The sequence below is a fragment of the Mytilus galloprovincialis genome, chromosome 13 (assembly GCF_965363235.1).
Source record: "Mytilus galloprovincialis chromosome 13, xbMytGall1.hap1.1, whole genome shotgun sequence".
Classification (NCBI taxonomy): Eukaryota; Metazoa; Mollusca; class Bivalvia; order Mytilida; family Mytilidae; genus Mytilus; species Mytilus galloprovincialis.
In genome coordinates this window covers 61614530-61627618 of record NC_134850.1, presented here as the reverse complement: position 1 = coordinate 61627618, position 13089 = coordinate 61614530, and the positions used below count along the sequence as shown (strand labels likewise).

Below are 13089 nucleotides of genomic sequence, written 5' to 3'. Positions count from 1 at the left end.
CCTATGGTACGGAAAACTTGTAAGGAAAGTCTGACGAAGATATATGTCCAAAACCTAATTCCCTGAAAGGCAAAACAATAAGAAATGGCATGTACTTTCTGGGTTCCTGACCTGGGTAAACTTGAACAGGCATTATATCGCACATATCATGAAAGATGCCATTTCAATAGTCTTTTTTTACAATTTTTCAATCATTGTTCCTATGAGCTAGACTTTCTTCATTCATTTCCAGTGATCTACATTTAGAAACTATTTAATTTTAGCTAATGGCCATATTACTGAAATGGAATTATAAAGTGATCCATAACTTGTTGTTATCACGTTATATCTTTGACATTCTACATTACCTCTCCCCATACCTACTGTTTAAAGTCCTGCCTTTGTGGTACTGTTATAGCTGTATGTTTAGTTCAGGGCCATTTACCATCACTTAAAGGTCTCATTTACTCAATCTAATGGCTTTAAAAAGAAATTAATTTTATCAAACTATTTTGACATTAAGGCATTCTTTGGCTTCTGTGAAACATAGATGTAAAAAATGTTATTAAAGGTTCAGGAATTTTATAAATATATTTGAATCATGGACAAAATAAATAAATCTTATTGTATAACTGTTTTAATGCCTTTGAATCTGGCATTTTTTAACAATCTATTGGATTAAAAACACAAATTGGAAGGGACTGATTCCTTAGACATGTTAGATGAGGATTCATTTTGGTTTCCATATTTAAAACAAATATATATACAAACACTAATAACATTTATTTTTGTCAGAGGGAGGATCATGGATTAGGAAGTTTATGTTTCCATATATTTTAAAACATGGGACTGTATTCATTCAAAAGATAAAGAGCATTTCTGTCCAACAGAAAATAATCACAAGTTCATTATTCAAAATCTTATATATGAGAAAAAGTACAAGAATGAAAATTTTAAAGTTTAGTAACAAAAAGAAAAACACACTGTTGTTATTGATAATAAGTACATGGCTGTGAGAGGAACATTGAGTGTCTGGTATTTTGTAATAACAGGGTATAGATGTTGGTCATTTGTGTCCTGTCAATGTTCACATTCAGGAGATGTATAGGTTGTGTCAGATTTACATATAATGACTGGGGGTAAAAACTATGTGTCATACATGGTCAGAAAAGTCTAAAAAAAGGCATGACTTTGTTCGTATTATTAGAATCAGTATCGTTCAAGCAGTAAACAAACTAACTAAAAAGTTCTGAAAATGTAGTGATAAGTGATGTACATGTAGCTCCACTCCACAGAAAAACCACTCATGAAGACAAATGGAAGTCAGTTCAGCCTGAAAGACCTTTATTTGTTGCAAAAACTGATATCCTATTTCATTTATAAAGTAGCTAGTATTTATCATCTGAAGTAATCAAATTTGAATGATCAAAGCAGTTTTTCTAACACTTTCTAATAATAAATCTCATAAGACAATTGTAATAGCTGCATAGTAATGACATTGTACAGTTTTGCTTAAATACTTTTTTAGTTTAGAAAACATTGGGCCGATGGCAATTGAAATTTGATTACACAAAAAACAACAAGTTAAGAATTCACTTCTAATGAGTCAATGCAAGAGATTTGTGATTAACACAATTATGAGATTTTTTTTTATAACATATTTGACATACTGGAGGTGTATTGTTTGTATATTTAACAAAGGTGGAAGTGCATTCATGTTAAAATTACAATTTTTATGGGGTTATTAAACCAAAATATGTAATAAATATGTTAACATGTTATATTCTAGATGAATTTTAAATGTTAATATAGAAAACATTTGCTGAATTCACGGAGTTGAAATTAATCAAATCAATTTGTTATATTGTATTGTAAAACTGCATGGTCTATATATATTTTCTAAGAAATGTTGAGTCCATCTTTGAGTCCAAATAAATTTTGGATTGCAATAGAAACCATACATCAATATAACTTCTGAATAAAGTTTTTATTTGTGTTTGACAGGCAAATCCCAACCTGGTGAACCGTCCTTTACCTGCCATCCCTAAAGAAACCGGTGTACAGAATGGTCATACTGGAAAGACTAAGAACTGGACAAGTCTGGACGATGATGCTCTAACTCCTCAACACAGGGTACAAATGAGAAGGGATAATCTAAGAGATTCTCCTAGACGACGTCAACCTCGACCACACAGTGAAGTTTTTGCTGATCATAAATTTGTGGACCTTGATGGACCTGGTTGTTATATGTATGGTTCAAGGTCACAAGTTCATCAGCAAGTTGCAAGGTCAAGATCAAGTGAAGGTCAGCAACAGAAACTGCAGAACTATGGTCTACAGCTACAGATGCAGTATCAATCTGGTCCCTTGTCTAGTCAAATGAAGTACCAGAATGGAGGTGAAAGTTCATATGAGTATGCTGACGAAGGTGCCATGTGTGATAAAAACCGTCCAGGGTAAGTCGTAAGGCAATTGTGACCTTGAACTTAAGCATGATATGGTTGCATTTGTCCTTCAGTATGTCTAAGTGAAGAAGTTTTATAAGTCTATAAAATATAAATTAATTGCAGTGTCTGTCCTTTTAACTTTTGATATACACAGAAAGAGGCAACAAGTTTCCGTTAAATTTATGGATATCTTTTGTGAATTCTGGACTTTATTTGTATTGTTAAAAATGGTGTTTGACCTTCAGATTTAGTTTGATTCTTCCTGTTGTTATATTGCTGTATCTATGACATCTCATGTATTGCTATAAAGAATAGAATTTTCAAGTTGTCTGACTTAATATTAATTTGATCTCTGGTATATTAGGTGTATATATATAAGTTGAAGAGAGATAGGGTTATAATATGAATAATTGATTTAACTATTTTAATTCTGCTTAATGTGATACCTTTTTAATTGATTTCTGAGTATGAAATATTGACTTATTTCAATCTTTAGAAAATGTGATAGATTTTGAATACGTTAAATGTCAAATGTTATCTTTAGAAAAGATAATTTGGAAGTTTTAGTGTTATGTATTTGTAATTATTTCTCTAGTCCTAGTCACTACAGCTGTATGGTTATCAACTAGGTAAGAGAAATGAGATCAAGTTGGAATTTAAATGGCATCACTTTCAATATTCTCCAGTTATGTCCCTTTATAAAAGCAAAAAAAGGCTGATTTTGGCATATATTTACAGAGGGACATCTTTGTCCAATGAACACCTTCTTTCATTGGGAAACTAAAATAGCACACTTTGAGAACTTTAAAGGTGTTTCTGAAATACCAGTATGTCTTGTGGACTTTTCCACTTCAAATAATTTTGGATTATATATTTTAGTCTTTTCAAATACTGCTGCATAGGGTATTTCTGAAGTGGATGACTCATTTAGTAAAATTTTAATCCATTATGGGTAGTAAAAGATTCAATTAGTGGTTCAATTTCAGATTTTAATGCCGATTTTGTAAGTTAGATTGAAAAATAAAACTCAAATATTTGTAAATGGGTAATTTGTTCTCGCTAAGTAAACGATAACAAAACGAGTGGTTTTAGCAATAATTAAATCTAATTGTGAGGTGATAAATATTTTATTTACAGTGTAATCAGAGAGTTGTAGTATTGAAAGAACAAATTTTCTGCCTTTATGTTACACACTGAGACTTGAGAATTAAAACCCATTAAGTGGCAAATTTGATCAGAGTTTTGTAAATACTTCATTATTATAATTACAAGTGGTATATAGTTTTCATTATTTGACATGAATGTGACATTGTGGTAATATAACTAGGTCTGGTATGGTAGGTCTATCTTGACCACAAACGTAATACATTTAGGATGTCGTCTTTTTAAACAGGATTGATCTAATATAACTATGTTAAGTTTACAAGATACTTGACTGTTCCCACCCAATTGACAATCTTTTACCAAGTAAAACGTCAAATTCAAAAGATTTTTGATTATTTTAAAATATTCCTATTTCCCTCAAAGTTTATTCTAAGAATGTATAGTTATATTAAAGAACTATGATATTCATTGGTTTTCCCTTGTTGCATCGATATCTTTCCAAGTATTACATTTATTTATTCAATATTAAAAATTCCTTATTATGTATTCAATTGTTTTGCCTGTTGAATTGATATCTATCTCAATATATATTACATTAATGAATTCCTTATGCAAGCCCTTTTGCTACACACCATTATAAAGGACTGCTACCATTGGATATTTACTTAAATGTACAAAGTTAAAATGGATTTCATGTATATGGGCACCAGACAATGCTTTAACTGTTAGATCATGAATATTGGCATTGTAAGATAGTAGTTGTTCAACCTTTCCTTCCTCATCATTAAGTCTTCATTTTCTGGTTTACCCTATCTTTAGAAGTTCCATCCTTGGGTCTTGATTATTCCCCCCTCAGACTATTTCCATTATTTAGTTTGGCCTTGCTTTAAGCTCCAAGTGTGATACTTATATTTATTTTGATAAACTTTAAATGAACTATAGAAGTATAGGTATTATGACCCCTACCTATATTTAACTCAAATATCTAAGACATTTTCTCTGATAAATTTCTAAATTAAATTTTCTGACATCTGACTGACAGGTGATCTGTATATATCCTGATATAAATCATAATTAAAAAGTACACAGGCCTACATCTGTCATGGATGGTGTACAGTGATTCAACGGGTGGTACTAAAATAAGTCATGTAGACCTTAGAACATTTATCTAATGTTACAATTTTGTTATATAACAATTTTCAACATTGAGAAATGTATTAAATTTCACATTTGAAAGTCCAATACCCAGTTTTTAACTGGGTTTTATGAAGGAAAATCCAGTTATTACTCTAGTGAAATTCAGCGGGTGGACTGATTGACGACTGTTAATAGTTTCTTAGGGTGTAATGAGAGTTTTTTTGCAGTGTTTATGAAAGATATACTTAGTAATTTGGATAAGTCTGCAATATGCTGTGTCTGGCATAGTATAATGGCAAATAATTACAATGACCTTCAGATAACACATGTATTATGCTAGGATTGTACCCATAAGATAGACACTATTGTTTCATTTCTAATTATTATACCTGTATAATACCTGGACAATAGGTAGGCAGGTGAACTACAATATATTCTAAGTCCTTCATAACACCAACAATGGACCAATTTTCATAAATTAACGAAAGATATTACTTTTCTACTAAGCGAACAATGAAGTAATTTTCATAAATTGGTAGAAAATGTTGATTTTATTGTTCAAATTTCTGTGTCAAATACCACAGTGGGTTAGTCATCTCAATGGACAATAAATTCCCTTGTGTCAAAATCAGAAAAACTGTAAAAGATAGACCATCAGAGAGGCAACCTGCGGACATGTCAAAATTCTATTCCGCTGACCAAGGATCAGTGTTACAAGCTATAAAGGTGGTGTTCAGTAGTCAATATTAAAACCATTCATTGTCCTTAAATCATTGTCCGCCAATGTAACATAAAGTGGGTAGTTACGAAATTTCAGTAAATATTGGTTTTCGACTCAACATCTTATACCCAGGGGGTTATTATAGCTATCCATTATGAGGTAATCTTTGTAATTAAATGGTCCCACCCCCAGGGTAGATGATGTGTATTAAAAACAAATTTTGTATCTTGTTACACCCTTCAGAAATATATTAAAAAAAGAACAATAATCATAAGGTGTGAGAAGGTAAATTTGAACAGGAAATAATAATTACTATCATTAGTAGTTGTGTATAATTAAAGTGGAAACATTAGCATTTGATAATTACCGGAAGTTCCTTAGATGATCTGAATGTTGTAACAGTTGAAAAAAAATGCTGCTTTTATATTATAAAATCATACTTTCTTTAAAAATACTACAAGTAGACCGTTAGGACGATGTCATAAGCCCTACATGTATCTTTCCAATAAAAAATGGACTTTTAAAACATAAAAGATTATTTTCTATTGTTAATTAGACTTAATAAAAAAAATCGACATCCATTTTGAAATTTTAATAAAATACCTAACTTTCTAGATTTATCAATGCACTTCATTTCAACTTATTCTGTAAGTTAAGTAACTGTTCTACATTATAGTTTCCTTGGTTAGAAATAAAATAGTGAGTTTCTGTCATCCCAATCAGAAATGATAGTCTTACATAATGACTTTCGGATAGATTCTCTATAAAAATAATTTTATACAGAAAACTATTACAGAAAATACATCCAGAGAGATATTAACTATTGGTTATGCATTTAAATTATCTGGAAAACATCATAAATGCTATAAAAACAGTTTGGAATGTCAATCAGTAGATTGGCTCTGAGGAAACACAGATAGATCTGCAGGAAGTTACTGTATGTATATAGCAACAACATCATTATGACATATACAACATAACTTTAATTTTATAGGGTGCAATGATAAATGATATAGCAATATACTGCAAAGAAAAGTTTCAAAAGTATTGATGTCAGCAAAAAAAAATTAGACAGATTTTCAAGCTTAGCTGTAATGATTAAAGGTTAATTGAATGAATATTTTGGAGAAGTAGCCTTAATTATACAAATATTGCACAAGCTGTCTACTGTGGAAAAATTCACCAATTTTCCTGCTTTTCATTGGTTGCTGCCTGCCAAAGTCATGTTTTTGTTTTTCTATCTTGAATCAATTTTGTTTAAAGTCTCAATGAATATTTGGTCTTGGATGAACATTTGTCTTAAAAAAAAATAGCATGATACCACATCATCCTTATGCTCAGAACTCACATAATGGACAAATAAATTCAAAATGAAATAAAATTGAAGTTTATTATATAGATAAGACTGTTGGTTTTCCTATGTGAAGGTTTTACACTGGTCATTTTTGGGGCCCTTAATAGCTTGCTGTTCTGTGTGAGCCAAGTCTATGTGTTAAAGACGGCGTACCTTGACCTATAATGGTTTTTCTTTAACAAATTATTACTTGGATGGAGAGTTGTCTCATTGGCACTCATACTATATCTTCTTATACCTATATATTGACTGACAATTTGAATATAAACACATAATATGGAAGATTTGAGAATCATTACTCTTTAACAGTTATTATTTCTTTCAAAGAAAGAATGTGTGTGTTGGTATTATTCCTTAAATTAACTCTACTGTATGTCTGTTACAGCTGATAGTAACAGGATTTCAAAGCAAGATCAACATTGTTAAGTAAGCATAAAATTGGTAAATAATATGAGCCTTCTATAATGATTGTGTTGGCTACAAAGACAATGTTTATTTATTGTAGTCTTGTAACAAACATAAAATGTTGAATTAATGCCCGTTTGAAAGCTTTTGTTCCTTGTCATTTTGTACTTCAAATGCAGCAGAATTCTCTGGTTAGTTTATTTAAGCATTTATCAAGCAGGGGAATGTTGAAAGTTAAAAAAAGAATAAGTTTTATGTTGCTGTAAATATAAAAAAGAAGATGTGGTATTATTGCCAATGAGACAACTATCCACAAAAGACCAAAATGACACAGACATTAACAACTATAGGTCACCGTACAGCCTTCAACAATGAGCAAAGCCCATAACACATAGTCAGCTATAAAAGGCCCCGATAAGACGATGTAAAACAATTCAAACGAGAAAACTAACGGCCTTATTTATGTAAAAAAAGAACGAAAAACAAATATGTAACACATAGACAAACGACAACCACTGAATTACAGGCTCCTGTAAGTCAGTCTTAATAAAGATTGATATTTTAATGCAAAATGTATTGCCTGAAAGTTAAAAAAAATAATTCTTTGATTATTGATTGTCAGTGTTACACACCACTTGCAGCCACCTGGCTTTGGTGGAGTAAGCCCCTATTCCTTGAGAGAACAACCTGTCTTTAGTGGAGTAAGCCCCTGTTCCTTGAGAGAACCACCTGGCTTTGGTGGAGTAAGCCCCTGTTCCTTGAGAGAACAACCTGTCTTTGGTGGAGTAAGCCCCTGTTCCCTGAGAGAGAACCACCAGCCACCTGTCTTTGGTGGAGTAAGCCCCTGTTCCTTGAGAGAACCACCTGTCTTTGGTGGAGTAAGCCCCTGTTCCTTGAGAGAACCCCACCTGGCTTTGGTGGAGTAAGCCCCTATTCCTTGAGAGAACCACCTGTCTTTGGTGGAGTAAGCCCCTATTCCTTGAGAGAGAACCACCTGTCTTTGGTGGAGTAAGCCCCTGTTCCTTGAGAGAACCACCTGGCTTTGGTGGAGTAAGCCCCTGTTCCTTGAGAGAACAACCTGTCTTTGGTGGAGTAAGCCCCTGTTCCTTGAGAGAACAACCTGTCTTTGGTGGAGTAAGCCCCTATTCCTTGAGAGAACAACCTGTCTTTGGTGGAGTAAGCCCCTGTTCCTTGAGAGAACCCCACCTGGCTTTGGTGGAGTATTAGCCCCTATTCCTTGAGAGAACCACCTACAGTTAGCAGGAAAACTAGCAATCCTTGTCAATCAAAATTACTGTCATATGCTGCCATGGAATAGTTATAAACTTCCATAGGAGGGGCACTAAAAATAAAGATTTTGCAGGGAAAGGCAATTATAGGAATTATTAAAATAGAAGCCAGTACAGCAAAACAGGACCTACCACAAACCTCTCAGAGAAAATTTCCATTCTCAATTTTACAAACAAAAAAACAGTGAAAATGAAAATATTAATTTCACACCCTTCATTATTTACAATTGATTGAGTCAAAAAGCAAAAAAATAGGAATTTCATTTCTGATGTTTTTCTTTGTAAACAAGCTGAAATTATTTTTTTGCTTTAGCTGTTAGTCATGTATTTTGTAAGATCAAACAATTTTCTGTCAGGCTTATTACCTTTACTTTGAAAACATGCAAATTACAAATCAATTATGCAACATAAGTTTCCCTGCAGAAGTTACAAAGTTTGTAGAAATTTAATCTAAAATCAATTTATATAGCTATTCCTTATGTTACAAAAAATACACCTTTGTACCTATTGTTCATTATTTGCATAAAATCTTGATAATTTTTGCTAAAATTGTTGATTATTTATGAGTGGTGTAATATTTCACGTACTTGTTCATAAATGGCATAATAATTACAATGATTTATGTGGATCTGGGGTAGCATTTTATGTATTATATGAGTTGGAAGTTTTGCTGTGATGTGACGTTATAAACTAATATAAATATTGTTACATGATTTGACAGGAGGGGGTACCTGCTGATTTCAAGTATTAATAAAAAATATCCCAGGGATTCAAATACAAATATATAATGTTATTAACAGAGATACACCCTGCATGTTTCAAAATTTCCTATCATCTTGTTTGGGTTGGATGATTCTATCCCCATTCCAAAGGAGGATATATAAAAAAGAAGATGTGGTATGATTGCCAATGAGACAACCAAAATGACACAGACATTAACAATACTGGTTTAAATCAGATCATTCTTGTGTCTTCTATTTGTCCCATACAATTTTGATCTCAGGAACTCAACAAGCATAAATCAGAGCTTCTTGAAGTTTTGTATCAAGCTTCATACATGTAAGCATGCTTGTTTCCCTGTAATGAGTTTAACATCCATCATCAACTTCCTGTTTACTAAATAAATTAAAGCATTAATATAGGTCGCAGTTTAACTTGTTTGAAAAATAGTTTGTTTCTATAAAATTGAGAAATAGTAGGTAACTTTGTGTTAAATTTTAAACTCCGATATCTTAAACTGATTGAAAACTTAAGTTAAGAAAGTGATAACCTCAATCTTTTCTTTTGCAATTATAAAGCATGTAAAATCTTGATATTATAAAAGATTATTATGCACTGAAGATTCAATCACTTTTGATATTTAGCTTGCATGTTTAAAACGTTATTGAACTCAATATGTGTGTATACCGTAATATTGTTATTTACAATATGTGTTGCTATCATAATGCAGTGTTTGTATGTCCTTTCTGGGGCCCTAGTTGTTAATAAAAAAAAAAGTTATTAATATTAATTATATCATGCCTGGACAAATATTTCCAGTGGAATTCTAGCCATACATGAAAAAATATTTTAGAGCAATTAAAGAATCAGTTGACAATAGGAAATAATTATTACTAATGGTCCTTAGGGATACTCTGCATGTATAATGGAAATTTAATTCTTTAATTGATAATTAATGAGTCTCATTCATACTTATAATTACCAGAACTAAATACATACACTAGACAATTTGATCTATTCTCTTGTGCCTGTCTGTGTTGTATAGTTAGGATTGAACCCTATGGCATACCTGTCTTTTAAGGATTGGGTCTTACTGTACAATTTCTAATGTTGCTGAAAAATACATAAAAAGTGAATTAAGCAGAACTGATTGGTCAGATAATGAAATAAGAGAACATAACTTAATTGACATTATAACTTATTATCACACCTGAGGTATACCACATCAAAGACAAATGAGTCAGTGACGAGGTTTACCTGTGACCAGGTTAAATTGTCACCCAACAGTAAACGTCACATTTCAATAAATGAAGAATGTGAATTATGTGTCTATCCATGTGTACTATGGCATGTGTGGTTTAACCTATCGTTGATATATCGTAGTTTTGTGTTTTTAAAAAAACATCAACAAAATCTCGTGATTTAAAAAAAAAGAATTGTATACATTATTGGACATTAATTAGCTGGAAGATTTTTGACTTTAATTGACATTTAATTAGAAAAGGACTTGATTAGTTTTGTGATACTTGGTAAATATTAATTGGGGATTTACCTGGAAGTCGTAAATAAAACAAACAACAAATTCTGTCATCAAAGTCAAGCAAACAGGACAAAATATATAAAATTGTGAAATTAGAAACCATCATAAGAATCAAAGGATTGCCTGGTATTAATAATGTGGAAATAAAAATCGTTTTTTCATCGTTTGTGAATTGAGAAATCAATCTGTATAAGTTACGTGGAAGGAATGTTATCATTTTATGTTGATCTGCTGTGTTTTTTACCCACAGACAATAAACTGCAATACCTGTCTAAAGAAACTCAATTATAACTCGGATATCATTTAAAATCTTGCAACACCAAGGACAATTGTTGTTTGTTTTTAATTACTGTTTTGTTAATTATTAGTGATTACATTCAAACTTGTGAATCGTGTAACGGCAAAAAAAACAGTTTTAAACTTTCTGTTAATAACAAATTTGTAATTGGAGAGCTTGTTTAAAGCATTATGATAGGACAGAGTGACCGAGGGGTCCCTGATGGATCAGCCTACCCGTCAGATCATTTTGAAGATCCATCGTTAACATCATGTTTGCTGAATAACATGCACAAAAATAACTATTATTATGATATGAGTATATTCTATCGATGGTATGAACGAAAAAGGAAAAATAAGTGGATTAACCAAATGAAGTAAGTAAACTATTCTTTTTTTAGGTTGAGGGTAGGGGAGGGGAGGAGGATTCTGTCATTTTATACATAACTTTGTTCATATCAGAAATGTATGTTCTTTAGAGCATTATAAGAAACCAAGATAAATCGCTTGAAGAAATTACCTTCTCATTTTTGGGTCTGAATTTTTTAATTTTTTTTTTAAATTGCTGCACAACAGTACAATAGTACAAATTGTCTGATGTAAACAGACTGCTTCAACATACCTATTAGTGCTAAAAGTATAAGTAACGTTAAACACCAATCAATCAATCAACCAATCAATCAATCAATCAATCAATCAATCAATTACACTGGTAGATTAAGAGATTTTGTACTTTGTAAGAAATTTGAATTTTAATACACAAGTTATGTACTGTTTTAATATTGAAAGACAAAATGACTCATATCGAAGGTTGATGCAAAGTTTATAAGACTTCAACAGACAGACAGATAGCCCATGTTTTGTGTAGGTACAGGTTACAGATCTGACATAACACTGACCAACTTACCCATTTAGACCTTACATACAAATCAGAAATGACCCGTATTTTAGGATATCTGTAACTGTTTATAGAGCAGTTGTTTTTATACTATGTTGTATTTATGTTGTATTTATTGTTTTGTATAGTTTGTTCTTATGTTGTACTTTCAAATAGTTTAAACATATTTATTTATAGTATGTTGTACTTTCAAATAGTTTAAACATATTTATTTATAGTATGTTGTACTTTCAAATAGTTTAAACATATTTATTTATAGTGGATTGGGAAACAAGTTTTGCAACTTATATTAATACCTTTCGACTTTGCGGGTACGAGTGCTGCCTTGTAGCGGCATTTAAGCCTACTCTATTTCGAAATCTACAAGGGTGTCTTTTATGTGCAAGAGATATGGCTCTCTCTTAACACGGATCAGCCATTTATCACCCCCTTCCGATGGACTATCATCGTTTCCTCAAGACCATACTCGCAAATGGTGTCAAGGGAGAGCCGAAAGTTCAGTCCCTGAAATTTTCATCCTGGACAGGAATCAAACCAGGAATCTTTGTGTTAGTAGTCCGATGCACTAATCACTACACCACGGCTCTCATGTACTTTCCAAGTTTGGTGCCTTCAAATATGTCTAACCCTGTCACATTCTTCATATGCCTATCCCAAGTCAGGATAATAAGTTCAGTGGTTGTGTTGTTTGTTCATGTCTGTCATATTTTTTTTTCATATCTTGTTTTGTTATAAATTAGGTTGAAAGTTTTCTTAATTTGAATTGTTTTATATTTTCAATGATTTCTCATTGTTGAAGGTCGTTATGGGTTGCCCATAATTGCTGATATCCACTTCGTTTGAACTGTGGTGGATTTTTCAATCTGAGGGTATAGGTAGAAAGTTGAAACATGGAAGGAACCATAACTTATTTTGATTTTAGGTGGTACCTAACACCTCGACTAATATTAAATTGGCTTGTTTAATTGTCACAAAATTTTGACAAAATGCTTTACTTTGACCCTTGGACAAGAATTATAAAAAAAAATCAACTGTTGTTACTGTGTTATATATAATTACTGTTGTTGCATCAAAATTAAGGCATTGACTGTTGGATGGCAAAAGTTCCAGTTTTAAATACTTGAGATTTCCCCATCAGATTTAAATGTGACATAAGAATGTGAGTTATCTGTTAAACCAATGTTAAGTAACCCATTACATAAAAGTTATCATTATTTCC

The 13089-nt window shown here is 31.8% G+C and overlaps 1 protein-coding gene across 4 annotated transcripts in view; it reads left to right on the top strand.

The window, feature by feature from the left end:
* LOC143056463 (uncharacterized) overlaps positions 1-13089 on the top strand; it is a 95340-nt gene that overhangs the window by 40800 nt on the left and 41451 nt on the right. For all 4 annotated transcript variants that reach the window (XM_076229540.1, XM_076229539.1, XM_076229541.1 and 1 more), the window contains one exon: positions 1984-2435. In XM_076229540.1, the coding sequence (XP_076085655.1) occupies positions 1984-2435 (452 nt within the window). The remainder of the gene's footprint in view (positions 1-1983; positions 2436-13089) is intronic.